General features: G+C 44.2%; 1 protein-coding gene across 1 annotated transcript; it reads right to left on the bottom strand.

Moving 5' to 3' along the window:
• Positions 1 to 12,947: 12,947 nt before the first annotated feature.
• LOC124701927 (ribulose bisphosphate carboxylase small subunit, chloroplastic 1-like) lies at positions 12,948 to 13,802 on the bottom strand. The gene is made up of 2 exons (XM_047234027.1): positions 13,607 to 13,802; positions 12,948 to 13,479 (listed from the first exon to the last, which is right to left on the bottom strand). Exons 1-2 carry the CDS (start codon positions 13,748 to 13,750, stop codon positions 13,099 to 13,101), a joined length of 525 nt encoding a protein of 174 aa, XP_047089983.1. The 5' UTR covers positions 13,751 to 13,802; the 3' UTR covers positions 12,948 to 13,098.
• Positions 13,803 to 19,301: the final 5,499 nt, after the last annotated feature.

Genomic DNA, 19,301 nt, shown 5'->3' with positions numbered 1-19,301 from the left:
CTATTGTTATATGAGAACTCCGCTAAAGGTAAATGATCCTCCCATGAGCCTCCAAAGTTCAGAGCACAAGCTCTAAGCATGTCCTCAAGTATCTGATTGGTTCTTTCGGTTTGTCCTCCGGTTTGTGGATGATATCTTGTCTTGAAATCCAACTTGGATCCCAAAGATTCTTGTAGTTGTTTCCGGAATGCTGATGTGAAAATCGAACCTCTATCCGAGACTATCTTCTTTGGTACTCCATGTTTACTCACAATTTCCTTCACATAAATATCCACAAGCTTTTCTACGGTATCTTTTGTGTTTACGGCTATGAAATGAGCGCTCTTGGTAAGTCTATCCACTATTACCCATATCATATCCTTCCTCTTATTAGTCATTGGTAAACCAGTAACAAAATCCATTCCGATTTCATCCCATTTCCATTCCGGTATCTCTAGTGGTTTGAGTAATCCCGCAGGACTCTGATGTTCTGCCTTCACTCGTTGACATGTATGACATTCCGAGACATATTGTGCTATTTCTCTTTTCATGTTGTTCCACCGAACATCTCCTTCAAATCCATATACATCTTGGTACTTCCTGGATGTATGGAATAAGGGGTTTCATGTGCTTCTTTTAATATGATTGACTTCACTCCTGGATCATCCGGTACACGGATCCTTTTCGGAAATATAATGAATCAAAATCCCCTAGATGGAATTCCGATGGTCTTCCTTCGCCAATCCTCTTGATTTCCTCTTGAATGAACAAATCATCCGCTTGCTTTCGGATAATCTCATATTTCAAGTCTGAGTACATCTCATCCATAATCCTCATGGTTGCTATACTTCCTTTGATATCACCTTGAATAAACAAAATCTGAGCATCTTCTAACTCCTTCCGAAGTTCCTTTGGAATCTCCCATTCCGTAGGTTGATTCTCCGTACTTTTCCTACTTAGGGCATCTGCTACTACATTAGCCTTGCCTGGTGTATAGTTGATCTTAAGGTCGTAATCCTTAATCAACTCCAACCATCTCTTATGTCTCATGTTTAATTCTTTACGGGTGAAGAAATACTTCAAACTTTTGTGATCGGTGTATAACTCACACTTGGATCCATATAGAAATTGTCTCCAACTCTTCAAAGCATACACAAGCTGCCGCTAACTCGAGATCATGTCTTGGGTAGTTGTGTTCATGTGGTTTCAAGCTGTCTTGATCCATAAGCTATTACCTTCCGATCTTGCATAAGAACACATCCAAGTCCATTCTTGGAAGCATCACAATACTACCGTGTAATCCTTTCCGAGTTCAGAAGCTGCTAACACCGGTGCTTGTGGTTAACTTATCCTTGAGTGTTTGGAAGCTGGCTTCACACTCATCGATCCACACAAATGGAGTATTTTTCTTGAGTAACTTGGTCATTGGTCCTGCAATCTTCGAAAATCCCTCTATGAATCTCCGATAATAGCTCGCCATACCAAGAAATCCTCGTATTTCCTTAGCATTTTTAGGTGATTTCCATTCCAATACGGATTGAACCTTGCTTGGATTCACCGCTATGCCTTCTTTGGTTATGACATGTCCAAGAAATTCAACACTATCTAACCAAAATTTGCACTTGCTTGAACTTTGCATATAGGCGATGTTCTCTCAAAGTTTGCGGAACTATCTTCAAATGTTTGGCATGTTCTTCTTTATCTTTGGAATAGATTAAAATATCATCTATGAACACTATCACAAACTTGTCCAAGTACTTCATGAATATCTTGTTCATCAAATTCATGAAAATTGCTGGTGCATTGGTTAGTCCAAATGGTACAACCAAGTATTCATGGTGTCCATACCTTGATACGAATCTTGTTTTTGGTACATCTTCCTTCTTGATCTTGATTTGATGGTATCACGACCTTAAATCTATCTTCGAAGACTCCTGCTCCTTGAACTTGATCAAAAAGATCTTGAATTCTAGGTAAAGGATACTTGTTCTTGATAGTTACATTGTTCAAATTTCTATAATCTCCACACATTCTCTTTCCTCCATCTCTTTTATCCACAAAAATAAGCTGGTGTACCCCATGGTGACACACTTTCTTGAATAAATCCCTTCGTTCCAGTTCATCTATCCGAGCTTTCGGTTCCACTAACTCCTTTGGCCCCATCTTATATGGTGGTTGTGCTATTGGTGCTTTGTGCCGGAATCGAGTCGATTGTGAATTCGATCTCTCTATCGGGTGGCATTCTGGTAGTTCCTTAGGAAATACATCCTTAAACTCATTCACTACGGGAATATCTTCAATTCTCACTTCTTTCAAGTCTGTTGAGTTCCAATCCAATCTCTAATTCACTGTACTTATCTCCTTGGAACACTATTCTACCTCAGATGGAGTTGCGAAGTGATCTTGTTTTGTCTCCACGAGTTAATCACCGCTCCATTTTCAGTCAACCAATCCATCCCTAGGATGAGCGATATGTCTTTCATGGGTATGATTAATAAGTCCGCGAAATACACACGAGTCACATATGGTTAGGACTTGTGCTTCTTTCACGTGGGTCACTAAGATCGTTCCCCCGCGGATAGGACGAGTTATAGGGGTTTCTAACTTAGAACATCTAAGCCCGAATTTTTCCACAAATTCCAATGCAAGAAATGATGTGGTTGCTCCGAGTATCAAATAATACTTTGCCAGGATGAGTAAGAATGCTTAGCGTACCTAAGACTGTTTGATCCGACTCTTCCGCTTGTTCCAAAGATGTGCAATTCAGCTTTCCGTAAGGCTTTCCCCTCTTATTGTTGTTGTTGTTGTAGTTGCGGTTGTTGTTATTGTTGTTGTTATTGTTGTTGTTGCCACCTCGTCCTCCGGAGCTCGTCCACTCCAAGACGACTTGTTTGGACACTCCGGCTTAATGTGTCCTTCCTTCCCACAACCATAGCAAATGATTACGGGTTTTCGACAATCCTTACGCAAATGACCTCTCGAGGCCACAATTGTTGCGGATGATCCGGTTAATTGGGTTCGACTCCGACCTCCCGATTGTATTGATTACCGGTGGTAGGTCGATATCGAGGTTTGAAACTCCGATCGGGTAATGGTTTACTAATTGGGTACTTCCTTGGCTCTATACGAGCCCTCTTCCTCCCTGTCCTCTGGACTTGCCTATAGTCATCCTCGAAAGTGATTGCCGAGTCAATCGGTTCTCGGAATTCGGCGGTTCTTGCCAACCTCGGTTGCATCTTCATGTATGGATTCATGCCTTTCATGAACCGCTTCTTCCGTTTCTCCTCTGTATCCACATCCTCAGGTGCATATCTGGATAACCTATTGAAATCCCGAACATATTGCATGATTGGTGCAGTATTCTGTCTCAGTTCTTCAAATTCCCTCTTCTTCAGCTCCACCACGCTGTCCGGAACATGAGCATCCCGAAACTTCTTCTTGAACTCCTCCCAGGTGAATACCTTATCTGGAGGGTGTACTGCTACAAGGTTCTCCCACCATGATGCTTGCTTGGTCCCGACAACGGATAAGTGGTATATACGATCTTCTCCTCATCGTTGCAACCAACGGTCTTCAATTTCCGTTCGGTATCCATAAGCCAATCTTCGGCGTCCATTGGTTATGGAGCTGATGTGAATGGTAGTGGTCTTGCATTTTGGAAGTCCGATAGTGTTACTCCCTTGCCTTCATTACCCCTCTCATTGATGACATGGGTAAAGAAATCCTGCATATTCTTGCTCTGGCTTTCCTGGTAACGCCTTCTATCTTCCTCCATTGACCTCATATACTGTTGGAAGTCTGGGTGCAACATTGGGTGTGGGGGTGGTGGTGCGTTTTCTGCTCTAGCTGCTGCATCTGCCTCCTCTTTTTCTCTTTCTTCCCGCTCTCTGCGAGCCTCTTCGGTTTCTACTAACGCCATTTCCCCCTAGTCCTGTAACAAAGAGCGATTACTCATAATTACACCATGCGAATGTTTTCCGAGCTCAACTCATTGCCCGAGTACTAGTCACACAATTAAATCAAGAAGCAAATCCAAAACAAACATTTATTATGTATATACACCGTATAATACATAACACATTCACAAACTTATATTACATGTGGTATATATAAACCACTTATTTGGCTCCAAGCCCAAGCCAACGGGAATTTAAAATACGTTCTATTACAATACCACCTAGATTACTTTATTCTTCCTTGGAGCTCTACTCCTCATCGTCTTCATTCGCCTCCGCGTACATCCCTGGGGTCCAACCGATACGGCGACTAGTCTTCCGAACACCGTCCGGAACAAAGGTCCTTCCGGTAGGTATGTAATCCGAATCGGACGAAGTGCCGAGACGAGATCTGTCATTCCAAAGTAACTAGATAAAGACTCATACATATCCCCGGTGGAATACGAGTGCCTCTTCTCCGAGTCATCCATGGAGGATTCCTATTCACTTGACCCCTCATCTTCTTCTTCTTCTTTTTCTTGGTTCCGAACTCTCACCTACTACGTACTTGCGATGGTTTAGATATGCCCATCTCCAAATCTACGAAATGGAATCAGTACCTTTCTCTTCCTGCTCGTAGTGTTGGTTAACATTTGGGTTAACCGCATCACTCTCATCTCCTGTATCACAAGGAATTGGCTCCTCCTCATCACCGAAAGGTTCCCCGAAACGCCAACCCGTCGAGTTTTCAATCGGTGACTCCGAGCAATTTATGTTCCATGAGTGGTCTCCCCATATCCAGTATCATATGATGCTGACACATGTGGATAGTGCGGAACAAAGTTAGGTGTAAGTGGGTCTCTTGTAGGTAGATTTCTCTTGAACCACTGGTCACTCAAATCTACATCACTATCTGGGTTAAAGAAGGGTGTAGTATGTTGTGGTTGTGCCCTCAAGTCATGCATCCGAGTTTGGACTTTATCAGGGTCCGTGAACTCAGTTAGCATGTGGTCAATCTCACCTCTCATCTTCATGTGTAAAAGATACATCGTGGTCAATAAAGACTTACAGCTATCCATGTCTTGTCGCTGCAGCTTCGGGACTTACGTGGGCTAACACCAAATGATTAAGAGTGGGATCCTCATCTTCCTCGGCATGAGGTATATGAGAAAACTCCGAACATAGGAGTTCTACTGACTTGTGCTGCCTTATCTCAAGGATTGCCTTGAATAGGCCCATATGGTAGAGCTGTGGTGATAGTTTTGGCTTCTCCGTATGGCATTATACGGCTCATCGGCAGTTTTTCCGGTAGTTGGACCGATACTCCGCACTTGGCTAGGATTTCCCCATCATAGTAAGTATACTTGATAACGAGTATCCGTGGATCGCAATGAAGTTCCTTCGGCATCCCACACGGAGAGCTGTTATTGGTCCATCATAATCACCGAGCCAACCCTCAACTTTCCTCAAAGTCCTCTTGGGAAAAGTGTTCGCCATTATGGCTGTATACAAAAGCGGAATATTAGTAGTGATAATGCATCATAATAGCTATAATAAAGAATTATCGCACTAAAATATATGGTTTTGCTATTCTCAAGTGAATAACCACCATATTTCTAGAGAATCCTTTACTATTTCTACTAGGCTCCTACAGGGTTTCTTCCCTATACTAGGTTTTTCCAACCTAAGGTCGCAACATTTGCTGCGATACCACTGCGGTGACCCGACGATACCACCGCATGTTGTAGTATACAAGTCGTTGATATGATCTTTGTGAAGGGACTTCCTCACAAATTGCCATATCCCTCGAGTGGTACAACGAAACATTGCGAGGTCATAACACTCCATACTTTATTACAAACATTGTCTTACAAGTTGGTATTCTCACGGGTCCTATGAGAACACCCTAAGAGACTACTAAAGTACCATTACAACTTATACTAAATATGAAAAGAGCTCAACAACTTATTTAGGTAAGTTCTACGTTGCTCGGCTCTATGATACTAAGGTATGTTACTACTCCTCCACCTCCGTGTCCTCTGGTCCGTAGACTATCCCATAGTCTACGCCTTCCACTCCGCCGGTAAGATCGGGTTCTTCGTAGACCGGCTCGTAGCTTCCTTCGGTGCTCCATCGTTGATAGCCTCCACTTCGGGATCACGGTCTAGCAAGGGTGTCGAAAGAAAGTGAGTACGAGAGGTACTCGACAAGTTCTAAAAGAATAAAAGGTGTTTGATGCACTAGCTACGACCATTGATCGAGAAATCGCAGGTCAATGCATGTTTTGCAAACATTTCTTCAAAAGGTTGCTTTTATTATGAAAACTATGCCCGTCGGTCTTCACGGAGTTGACCGAACTTCGTGGAGTTCCTTTCCTGCCGCGTTCGCAGTTCCTTCCGGAACAAGGAGTGACTGCCACAATTTGATACACTCGCGAGGTGCGTTACTTTTCCCACAAGAGATCTCACCCTTTTTGCCATCCGCGAGGACTTGCCCCCGTTCACACTTCCTTTGGTGTGAGGCCAGGTATAAAGATCCAAGCCCACACCGCCTTCTCCGCGACCGCAAACCCACCCTTTTGTCCACCCGTACACCTCCGATAGACTTCCCCAGATAATACGGCTTTACTCATGGTGTACTTTGGACAATCCTTCATAGATCGTAGAGCCATCATCACTAATGGATGGGGATTTAAAGGCCATCCCAACCTACGGCGAGTGCCTCCAACACCCCGCCGGCTCTACCAATCCGTTGGCGTGCGAGAAGGAAAAGATACGACCGGCTTCCCGCAGGCCATTATAGATCTCATGGTCAACGCGGTTTGTACGGCGCTAGAATCACCTGGACGGCATTGGTAATTTAATCCTAGGGTGATATAACCCATTGCAATGGAACCTCCACCATATCAACACATACCATGGTTCCATTGCCAGCCACATAGTCATATTCATAGTTGGAAATTAACATTTCATTTGCGATGCGGGAATGATAAGTATATAGCTTTGCATTAAAAGTAGTAGAAGATAATCAAGTTGACATGAGCAAGGGTGAACTTGCTCGTGGACTGCGAGATAGTGCAGTTCAATGCGGTTGATGGAACCTGGACCTCGGGTTACGTAAGAAGCATCATTGTCCGGTAAGGACAATGTTATAAAAATCCAAATAATGCAATCATGGATGTATTATTTTATGTTGAATCCCTTTACCCCATTGAATTATTACAATTTAGGGTTGTATTTAAGATTTATGTCTTTGACGGTAATTTACAATTGATTTAAAAGTATTAATCATTGTAATTCACACAAAGTACAACAATTCAAAGTAACATGAGTTTACTTGGTAATTACCTTAGTCATTCCAAAATAATTTGAAATTATAGAGTTACCTCTATAGTTTTTGGAATAAAAGGGAATATAGTAGTTTTATGGGAAAAATTCTCTGGTTCAAAAGAGATGACTTGGAATAATAGAATCTCATTTTGAAATGTTTGAAAATAAGTTTTTGAACTTATTTGAGATTTTTCCTTGAATTTTAAATACAAGGAAATAATAATTGAAAATTCCAAGTGATTATTTAAATTCTGAAAATTCATGATTTTGAATTTGTTTCATAAATTCCATTTCATATTTTATTCTGGTTAAGATTTATTTTTCATTCATAAATCCAATTTTTATTGGATTTTTAGAGTTGTTTATGATTTATTAAAATTTGGTAAAGTTTTGATCTTTTATTAATTAGAAAAAGACCAAAATACCCCTTGGACTCATATTGGGCCCAGCCCAATAGACTAACCCGGGGACGGCCCAAATAGGCTGGCCCCCTTTTTGGGTTTGGTGGCGCCGAAGCGGCCCACCACTCTCACTCTCACTCGGCCCTCTTCTCACTCGTCTAACCCTAATCTCTGGCGACCCTGAGGCGATGGCGTCGCCGCCATGGCCGCCGCCCTGCTCCGGCCATCACCGGCCTCCTCCGCCGTGGCCACCTTCCGATCTAGAACCGCCTCGAGCAGATCTATCGATCTGTCCGAGCCGTTTCTCTCCTCTCGTCCTCTCCGGCGAATCGCCTCGGTCCGGATCTCTCGGAGAATCGCCATGGGCGATCCGGTGATTCTCCGACGAGCTCTCGCCTTCGTCGTCGACGTGTGCGCCTCCGAGACCGACCCGGCGCGGGTCTGCGCTGCGGCGCTCGTGCCGTCGTCTCCATGCTTCGTGCTGCTTGTGGTGGTGTTCGTCGGCGTAACGCCGGCGACTTGCCTGGCTTTGCAGCTGCTATGGCCGCGCGGGCACTGCCTCGCCATGCCATAGCTTCTGCCTCCAGGCGCGGGTAAGGTTCTCTGCTCCTCCTCCTTCTCTTCTGTGCGCCTCCCTTGCCACTGTTCTTCTTCCTCCTCATGATCTGTTGCTCTTTGGTGGTCTTGTGATCATCTAGAGTCATACTACTGCTGCGCAATCTTACTGTGCTTCGGTTTACTGCAAGTTCATGGTCAGATTACCAGTTGCTGGTACTGGCACATGTTGATTTGCTTGCTATCTATGCTGTGCTTACTTCTCTGCTGCTCCTAGCATGCTCTGTACTTGCCATGCTCTACTGTGCTTGCTCAAAAGCTATCTATTCCATGCTATGCTTGGTTATGACTTGCTTATGCTTACTGGACTATCATGCTTGCTTGTCTAGGTGTACTTGTGATGCATCTGTGACACTTGTGTGTGTGCCAGAGGTGCCTGTGATATGATTCAGTACTAATTCTGCAATCTAATGATCCATTGGATCATTTCTTGCTTGTTGGCAAATCTCTCTGTGTAGCTTGGTTTGCTATGATTGATCAATTTGATCAATTGTTTGTCGATGATTGCTTAACGGCTAACACCGTGGTTATATGGTTCACTTATTTGGTGCTTCGTTGATGCTCAAGCATCACCGTGTCTGTTGCTTACTTGCTCTAGTGGCTATGAATTAAGTTGTATTGCTTAACAATGATCGTCGTTGTCATGCTTAGCATGGATCCGTGATAAATTCATGCTTAATTTACTTAATTATGATGAACTGCTTATGCAGTGATGATTTAAATGTCTTGCTTGTATATGAGTTTGCTGTTCATGATTCTTTTACAAGCAATTAAACTCTGAATCCATTTCTGGATAGTGATGTGGTCTATTTGGCTTGCTCTTATTTGGTGCTAAGTGTGATGTGACCTCAGTAGCCTTGCTATTGACTGGTTGCTCACCAAGTGGTTGGATCTTGTTGGCTACTCAACTTTGCTTGCATATTAGGGGATCATATTAAGTATGAATGCCAATATGCTTGCCCGTGAAGAAATCTAGGGTTTCGATGGTTGCTTGCTTAGGATCTTCTGTGTAGTCTTAGCTTGCTAATCTATGCTATCTACTGGTGCTATCTCGTGCATGTGTTCTTGTTAGTGTGCATCTGTGCATGCTGTCTAGCTTCTGTGCACCAGATCTGTATCTGGATGGTTTCTGTTTTAGTAGCTTTTGACTGGCAGTAATCCTTGGTGAAAACCAAGTGATGATTTACCCATATGAGCATCTGCTCATCCCATGCTTATGCATATGATGGATTAGATCCATTGGATCTCTTCCAGGAACTAGGTATACCTTGTTCCAGCTCCTAGAAAGTAATGCTTTGTTGATGCAGACTTGGGTTTGTTCACGGCCCTTCACCTCCGAGCTTGGATGATCTTCTAGGTCACCATGATCTCTGGTGGCTTGAGGAGTTGTGTGTTGGTTCTGTTCTTGCTCAAGAACAGATGAACTATGCTTGTTTTTGCTTCACCCTTACCTGATGATCTTATCTGGTCGACTGTGCACTGGTTCTAGGGTTTGTGTGCTATTTATATGGTCTCTACTTCTTCCCTGGCCATGACACACAAGCCCGGCATGCTTGGTGACTATGCCTTTGCATGGCCTTGCTTGTTGCTGCCATGACACACTTGAGCTGTGTGCTCTCATATGCTCGAAACTTGAGCCCCCTGCAGCTGCTCGGCTTTGGTCTCGTCGTCGATCCTATCTTGTGTTGTCCCCTGGTTTTGGACAAGCACAAGTGTGCTTGTGACTTGGTTCCGTCCAAACCGAAGATTGTGTCACTTGCTAACTGTCTAAACTGAATCTTGAGCTAACACTTATATTCCGGCTAGTGTTTGTGATTTGTTTTGCGAGTTTTGAAGTTGAATATGACCAGAATATGTTTTTCAAGCATTTAGTTTAGGTTTTAGTTATAGGAGCAAATTGTAATCTCCATTTTCATTTCTGTTTATTATTTATCAATTCTTGTATCAAGAATATTGTAAAGACTATGTATTATGTGTTGATGATCAATAAAGCTCAAGTTTTTGTTTATGAGCTTTTGGATTTATGTAATGTTTAAATTCTGAATTACATATTGTATTTATGATTTACTTTGAAATTCAAAGTTGTTTAAATTATGAATTCCATTTATATTGTTCAATGTTTATAGTTTAATGTATTAACACTTGTCAAATGCAAACATTCCCCAAAGTAACAAGTTACAAAAGAGATCATGTCGAAATTTCCCTAACTCACATTGCCTAACCCTAGATGCAAAATGAGAGAGAACCTCGATCCCTCTTAGGTTTAGTTGCAATAAGGCGCGAAAATTTCCCCCGTTTTGCAATGAAATGCACATCCCATTTCTAAATCTACCCTTCGTTGTTCCTATGTTCTGGGTTATTACAAACTCATCTCTCCAGCCAGATCAAAGCAAACTGACATCCGGTAGATCTTCATCTTCGCTTGCGAGAAACCCGAGGACCGCCACCAAAAAGAAAGCAAGACCAGCAGCCCCCACGCCGCCAGTCCCTCCTGCCGGATCACCAGGGAAGAAGACGGTGGCGCGGATCATGCGTACCACCGTTGAACCGTCACCGGGGCGGAGGCCGCCACCGCTCCATCGAATCCTCCATGGCTACCGACAGAGAGCATCAGGCCCCGGCCAAGTAGTCATGCCGCCCGGCTTCCTCCACCGGCGCTTCATCACCTCCCATGGAATGCCACCGTGGAAACCCTCTCCTCCCCCTCGTCGTTGGACGAAAGGGGCGCCGCCACCGCCACCGTGGCCAAGGCCGGGGCCGGGGCTGTGGCCGGGCCGGGGCCGAAGCCAGGGCCAAGGCCAAGGCCGGGGCCGGGGCCGAGGCCGGCAGCAGCGGCGGCTGGGGTGCGGCGATCCGGGGGTGGCTGCTCGGAGCGGGGCGGGTAGATCCTCCGCCGCCGCCCGGGAGGGAGGCGGGAGAGGAGGAGGCGGCGGCTAGGTTAGAGGAGGAGGAGGATGATGATCTTAAAGTATAGGGAAACTGAACAATTGCATCCGGAAAATTATACAGGTGTATATACCTGTTAGCACTGAATTTACAAATGTTCATTTAGTTACCTTGCTTCTACTTTAAACTTTCATAATAGTTTAGATTGAAATCAGAGCGTCCAGTGAAACAGCTGTTTCTGTTGTTTGCAATGAACTCTGAATTCTGCAACTGCTGGGATTGGAACGCTCGTTTCTTTCCAAATACTTTATTGTAATTTTCTCGCTTCTTGGAAATCAAAAGTATCCTTACGTTCTTGTAATTTCTTTGACTGTTGGTAATTAGCCACTCAAATCTTTAGCAATTTTCTTGTTCAGTAATTGTCTGGAAATTTTGCATTATCTTTATTTGCTAGCTTGTTGGTAGCAATTAATCTAGAAAGATTTTACAATCTTTGTAAGTGCATTTCATTTTTCTTTTACTGTCCGATCCACTTAAGTGGAGTAATCAGGCGTGTCCGATCAATGGAACAAAATCTTCCGTGCATAATTTTTGTTATATGTGTACATGCAACAAAAATTTCGAATACACTCGCCTAAAAAAACAACGAATGCCCAATGGGTTGCAACATAGCATAAAAAGCGTCACCTTTGCAACAAAAAAAACTAAGTCATACAACATACAGAGATAACAACATCATAGGAACACGCCTGCAACATTGAAGAAGTTCATTTGTATAGCTTACGCCTAGAAAGCATTGCAACATTTTACTCGTGCCATGCAACAAAAAGATATACATCATAGTGTATTGAAATATCCTTTGCAACATCCAGAAAACTAACATCCACCATCACTAAGCTCTCCATCCCTCGAGCTCGCCTTAGACGAATACTGCCAGCTAGAGCTCCAACGAATCCAGATATGCCGACCTTCAAACTATCCTCCTCGGACACCCATCTTCTGTGGGCCAGTTGTTCGCACCAACGGCTCAAGAACCACCTGTCTTTCGGACGCGTCCATGGCGAGCTCACCGACCTTCACTCGTGGGCGGTACAACTAGAAGGGTGGAGATAGGCAGGAACCAGCGGAGGAGAAGCTACCAGTGAGCAACAAGATGGGTCAGCAGTGGTGGCATTCATGACGTACTCACCGACCTTCACTCAGGTGGTAGTGCAAGAAAGCAGCCGGCGAAAACAAGGCAAAGGCGCATCGCCGGTGCATACGCATACCTCTAGGGAGAAGCCCCTATCGGCGGAGGATGGGGAATAAGGAGATCGCACTAGGTCCTATACATGGGAGGAAGACGACTTGGAGCGGAGCCTTTATTTTTGGGCGAAGCCTTTTCTTTTAATATTTTTTTTCGAATTCCTCTGTGGTCATCATCAGCCGGTAGCCTTCGAGCGTATATGTTTGGGAATCAAGATTCGACCTTCCTAAGGCCATATTTGGTATTGGAGGCTTTTGTGAAAATTGGTGGGATATTTGTTCTCTGGGATTATGTGAAACTCTAGCTTCACCTAATCCTTTGTAATCTACCATCTCCAACCAGCTATGTACGGGTATAACATTAGAGATTGGAAAAAATTCACTAGAAAAGTGAGGATTAAATTAGACCCAATACACTAGAACCAAACATGTTTCCAGTAATAAGTGGGGATTTGAGATTTGAGGGGGATAGGGGGGTTATCCCCCTAAATACGCTAGTACCAAACAGAGCCTAAAAAGTTCGTTGGGGGTTTTGGTGTTCAGTTAACACGCTTCCATCAGGAAAATTAAGCTTGTCGACCCACGTTGATAGGTACGTAAATATTTGGTACACAGTGTATATGGAAGCAAAAGTAAAACCCTGAAACCAGAGTCGTCAACAAAAAAAAAGTGAACTTGTATAGGCTGCTGTTATTCGCAGCTTGCAGTTTATGCCTTGCCGGACTCCTCGCAGCCTGGTGGCTTGTAGGCGATGAAGCTGACGCACTGCACTTGACGGATGTTGTCGAAGCCAATGATGCGGATATAGGCGTCAGGGTACTCCTTCTTGACCTCCTCCACCTCCTTGGCGACCTGTGCGGCGTCGGTGCAGCCGAACATGGGCAGCTTCCACATTGTCCAGTACCTGCCGTCGTAGTATCCGGGAGTGCTGCCGAACTCGCGGAAGACGAAGCCGACCTTGCTGAACTCCAGGCAGGGAACCCACTTGGAGCGGATGAGGAAGTCGATCTGCTTCAGGAGGTCCTCCGTGGACAGCGGTGGCAGGTAGGAAAGGGTCTCGAACTTCTTGATGCCCTCAATCGGCCACACCTGAATTGTTGACAGAATGCACATACCAGTTGGAGCTCAGCTCAACACTTTGACACACTTGGCACCAAGTGAATTGGGCTGACAAGATAACATGGTAGGCTACATGTTTCCTTCAGAATAACCATACCTGCATGCACCTAATCCTTCCGCCGTTGCTGACGCTGCCGAGGCGAGCGTTGCTGCGGCGGCTGACCGGGAGGCCAGCGGTGGACTTGAGGCCCTGGAAGGGCGCGACGGAGGTGGCTGACGAAGCCATCACCGCGGGGGCCATGGTGCTAAGTATTATTGCTAAGGAGAGAATGAGATAACTAGCTGGGCTATGCCTGAGGCCCCTCCATGCCCGAGTCGCCGCGTTATATATGTCTCGGCGTAGGCTCAGCGCCCGTTCCTTAATTTGATACAGGATGTGGAAGGGGTGGACGACGTTCCCTGGTTGCATGGCGCCTTATCCCTCCGGATCAGTGCAAGAGTTGGTATAGCCGCCCGTCGTCGGATGCATGGCGTGGGTGAGTGCACATGAGCACAGAAAAATTCAAATCACTGAGGAATTAATATTCCCTCTCATATTACCAATTATCATGGTAGTACGACAAGTATTTCATTGCGACGACTAAGTGCACCTACCGTTTAAAGTTCTTTCGAAAGAATAACTCCTCACTCCTATATATAATTGATATTCTACCTTTTGTCTTAAGTCCAACTACTCTAAGAGCAACTCCAGCAGCAGCGCCAGAACCCAACGATGTAAATCACATTTAAAGCGCGCTGCAACAGGATTTAGCGTGCACTGCCGGAGCATCCTTCACCGAAGGCGGCAAAGTGCAGCGCGCGAAAAAGAGCAAAAACAGCCCTTCACCGGATGGTGAAGTAGCGTGCGGCGGGCGGTGGAGTGGCGCATGGGAAATATCTGGCGGTTGGGAGCGCACGCGTCCGCGTATTTTATCGCGTGCCGGATGCTACGTGCCAAATATCTCGCGCGGGAAAAAAATAGCGCGCGTGCATTTTTGCCATGGTGCTGGATCTTGAGAAAGCTAAAATCCTAAAACAAATTCTATCAACGTGTGTGCAACTCTCGGGATTCAAAATAAATATCAATAAGAGTGAAAGGGTTTGTTCCGGGGACACCCAAGATGCAGCCGCTCAGTATGTAGATCTTTTTGGTCGTGAATAAGTTAAATTTTCTATAAGATACTTGGGTATTCTGATTCATTATGGGAGACTGAGAAACGCCAAATGAAAAAATATCTAGAATCACGTGCAGAAAATGGCTATGCAGTTGGAAAGCAAAACTATTGATGGAAGATTTATTATTAATTCTACTTCCATCCTAAAGCTTAAGGCTTATATTTTTAATCAAGTTAAGTAAGTTTAACTAAACTTTTAGAAGAATCTATCAATAAATATGATATTTTTTAGATACCATATGAAAATATATGTTATTATCTATCTAATGACATTAATTTTGTATTTTGTATGTTACTAATTTTTGATAAAAACTTAGTCAAACTTAACTTTGTTTGACTTTTACAAATAATATAAGTCTTTGGCTTTGGGACGGCGGTAGTATGATATTTTTTTTTCAATTACGCAGTCTTGCCCATATTTGATTACTCCCGTCCAAGATTATGTTGGAAAGGGATAGTGAAAAGGAGAAAGACATATTGACTAGATGGGATGTCATTTGCCGACCTAAAGATCAAGGGAGGCTAGGTATTCATGACCTTCAGGTTAAAACCTCTGCCATCCTCGAAAAATGGATGTTCAAGGTTCTCAGCAAGGATTGGTTTTGGCAAACTCTTCTAAAGAAATAACAATATCATGGCAACAAAAGTATTGTAACAAGTTGTTTGGAAAATAGGCGATTCACATTTCTGGGATTGTCTCAAGGAGAAAAAGAAACACTTGTTCCGGTTTAGATCATTTAATATTCAGAATGAATCAAAAATTAGCTGCTGGTAGGATAAGTGGTTAGGGAGTACCACACTACGAGAATAATATCCAGCTCGATATAACATTTTACGTCACTATAGTGATATAATTTTCACGGTTAGATGGTTGGCAATGGTCCGATTGTCGGAGGGGGCCGATGAATTTTGCTGCAATGTACATGATGATGGTAAGTTCTTAGTTAATTGTATGTATAGAGCACTGGTTCATACGGAATTTCCAATCGATAAAAACAAGAAAATATGAAAAATAAAGTTTTCACGCAAAGGTGATTTTTACCAGATATAACTTCATAAAACTCAAATGACATGGGGGCAAAAAGTAGTTCTGCCCATGCTAAGATAATCACTTATTCTTCTCGTGTAAGTTTGCTCGTTCTAAATGCTCAATCATCCAAATAGGTTCTAACTTGTACCTGTCATGTAGTGTTGGAAACGTTTTTATCCACTCAATACATGCAATTGACCACATGTTTAAGACTCTTATTGGAGTAGGAGCGCATGCTATAATATGATCGTTTTGTCTATGATTTAGCTAGGAAAGGGACGTCCTCCCTAAGATGGCGATCCACATCACTGTTGGTGCCACCACGTACCGCAATCTGGTTCTCCCGCACCTTCCACCCATCCCATGGGCGACATATGGCGATTGCGGAGGGCACCCGAGGTTCCTTTTCCCTTTTTTATATACCTTATAATATGAAAAATAAATATCTTTCAAACTAAGTGTCCATATCATGATATGTTTTCACGATTGTGCTGGTTATGTTGAGATCTTCAAAACTATATTCCATGCGAGCATATTTTGACAGTGTTTTTTTGTAATGTCTTTAATGTATCGGCTGCACTACCTTTCTGGCTTTGCACTATCTTCAGGTCTTTCAGTGCACTATCTTCTCTTCTATGCATTACGATGCCTTCTATTTTGCATTGCACTGTCTTTTTTTTCCGGTTGCGGTAGTGCACTCCGTCGGGTTGTTTAGTGCATTGCATTAGGTTAGGAAGTGCACTGCTTCCGGTTGTGCAACGCACTGCAGGTTTTTCTACACATTATTGGCCGGAACCGATCACTATGTTTGACTGCTCTTGGCATTCAGAGCAACATATAAATTTTTCATACTACACCTGTCCAAATGATATATCGTAAGTTCATATGAATTTAGATGTATATATGCACTCTTTAGTGTATAGGTATATCCAATTTTAACAAATTTTTGATATCCTCTTATGGAGGGATGGAGTATATAGTTTGCTCAGATCCGTCGGGCTGGACAATGGGTTCGGTCGGGCAGATCGACAATACTGAAGTAAGTACTGGTTCCCCCTGAATTTATATCGATCATTGTCCAGTTTACCTTGCTTCTATTAAATTCAAATAACAGAACGTCCGTTGAAGCAGGCTTGTTCAGCTGTTTTGCATTGAACTCTGAATTCTGAAACAGCTGGGGATTGGAACGCTCGTTTCTTACGTAACCCGACTAAAGGTTACACTAGTTAATTACAAACCGAGCTATATATAGGACTACTTTAACCATCTCCGCCACCGCAAAGACCCACACATTCTAAAAAAATGACAGTGCTCGTCCCGGCTTCTGCTGTGTATGTTTGCCTCGTCGTCGGCATCCTTCTCTTGGCAATCACGACGGTCTCCACGGTCGGCGGCGTCGCCAATGCCATGGCAGTGGCCAGCAGCAGCAACACCATGAAGGCGAGCGTCTCCCCGGCGCCACCGGCGGCCAACAACTCTGATCAGTACATCTGCTACCTCTGCCGCCAGCGCAACACCCTCATGATCAAGCGGTGCCCCCTAGACGTCGACGACTGCCACATCGCGTGCCTCTCGTCCCCCTCGTCCTCCCAAGCTTCCCGCCGCGCACTGTCACCCCCCGGCCACGACGGCGGTGACAGCAACGTGCTGGGGAGCGGCCCTGGCGGCGCGGACCCCGACGACTGCTACGTCATGAAGCTGTACCCGGACGGCACGTGGGTCATCGTCTACGCGGTCAGCTGCAAGGCCGTCGCGGGCTGCTACCTTGTGTGCGGCGACGGGGACGACGACGTGCGTGGGAGGAACACCTCCCCGGCCGTGCCCAAGGGCCCTATGCCGCACCTCCACGACGCCGAATTCCAGCGCTGCGGCGATCAGATCACCGCGGCCCTCCCCGCCGTCTAGCCACGCCGGCGTGTTGCGATGTCTTCGAGACGCATGGCGCACACAGATTGCTGCAGAAACAAACAAAAATCACTTCTAAGTTCTGACTTCTGACTGAGAAATGGCCATCAGCGTCAAGACGGCTCCAGAACATCAAGATTAGTCGAAGCAAATCTCGAAAAAAGGATTAGCCAAAGTGCAATTTCATCGGACAGCTGCCAGTATTGAAATAACAGTTTATGATTTTAAGAATTGCATCATTTGATTTGGACGGTTTGGATCATCATGAATGAGATTTTAGGCATTCTAGTTTCCCATGCGACTGTAAAAATATTTCTTCCATGTCAATTCAAACTAATCATCAGCAAGCTCTGCATCCGTTGTTCGTTTTCAACTCTCCTCCTCGTTTTGTGGCAAAAAGAAAGTTTTTCGGCGGTTTGTTTTCTCGAAATGGCTGTAGCATACTGCATGGTCAATTGCTTTCTGAGCTAGTCAAGCACGTTATCCATGCATGAAATCGGGCATGTTTAATTCTTGGATTGTTCTTATAGCTCGCCACTCTCCAGGTCGGTCGATTACAGAGAAACCATGATGGCGCGTGTTGCTGCGCCCGTCCATTTTAACAGTAAATACACTTTTGTAATAGGGACACATGAAGCACACTAAGCTAAAGCTGCGTCAGTTTTAGTTTTAGTTAGTTCCTCAATTTTGATAAACTCTATAAATGAACACAAAAATACCAATTAGTAGGAGCATATAAAAACTAAAAAGAGGGCGAATTTTTGGCTAACAGCCTACTTGCTGAAGAATTATACCATGCACATGATTGGTAATTTCCTAATAAAATATGGTTATAATTGAAGTTAATTGTGGCTAATTACAAAGAGGCTCATCTTGTTTTGTTCCATGTTCCTTTATGATATTGTCCACTCTTACACTTTTTACTCTGCAATTAAAAAAAAATCTTAGTTTATTCCCTTGTTAGTCGAATGGCCTATACGAGCACAAATAAGTGAGCATGAGGATGCATGATACATCAGGGCCCAAGGAATGGTGCTTGTGCACTCTGTGGAGGACCTAAGGATGCGGGACACATCTTCTTCACGTTCTCCTTAGCTAAGTTTTCGTGGAGCATTGTGAGATAACTTCTTGAGTGTAGATGGTACACAACTAACTTCCCGCAATTTCATGCTATTCTTTCCAGTTCCTCGGGGTATCCGCGGAAAATGCTTTGGGTACTATTCCTTGCGCAATCCTAGCGTTGTGGCATATTCGAAATAAACTAGCCATTGAAAAGAAAGTGATTAACCATCCCGCCATGTTAGTATATAAAACTATGATTTTCTTGCAGCTATAGAGCATCAAATTGAAGGCTCGGGAAAAAGAGGGGCTAAACTGGATGGTCCAAAAGCTAAGGAAGATGTACCTGTCCATGCCTCCAAGAAGCTGAAGACTACGTCAAAGAAGTGAGGAGATGCTCTCATCTCTTAGGAGGCGTCGTCGCTGGTGGATTGGGAGGCGGCCACTTCTGCAACCGTTTCTTCTTTTGGCTTGTTAGATCTTGAACCTGTTATGTGCCACCTTTATCGCCATGCCTGTGTGCTACGTTTATCTTTCCTCTAATTTGGTTGCTTGGCGAAAATGTATGCCGCGAGCATGTAAAACTCTGTGTTTGTTCCAGACTTTATTAATTTAAAGTCGACCTTAGGCCTTTTATCTAAAAA

The sequence above is a fragment of the Lolium rigidum genome, chromosome 3 (assembly GCF_022539505.1).
Source record: "Lolium rigidum isolate FL_2022 chromosome 3, APGP_CSIRO_Lrig_0.1, whole genome shotgun sequence".
NCBI lineage: Eukaryota > Viridiplantae > Streptophyta > Magnoliopsida > Poales > Poaceae > Lolium > Lolium rigidum.
The sequence above is the reverse complement of the archived record's forward strand: the minus strand, read 5'-3'. Positions and strand labels throughout refer to the sequence as shown.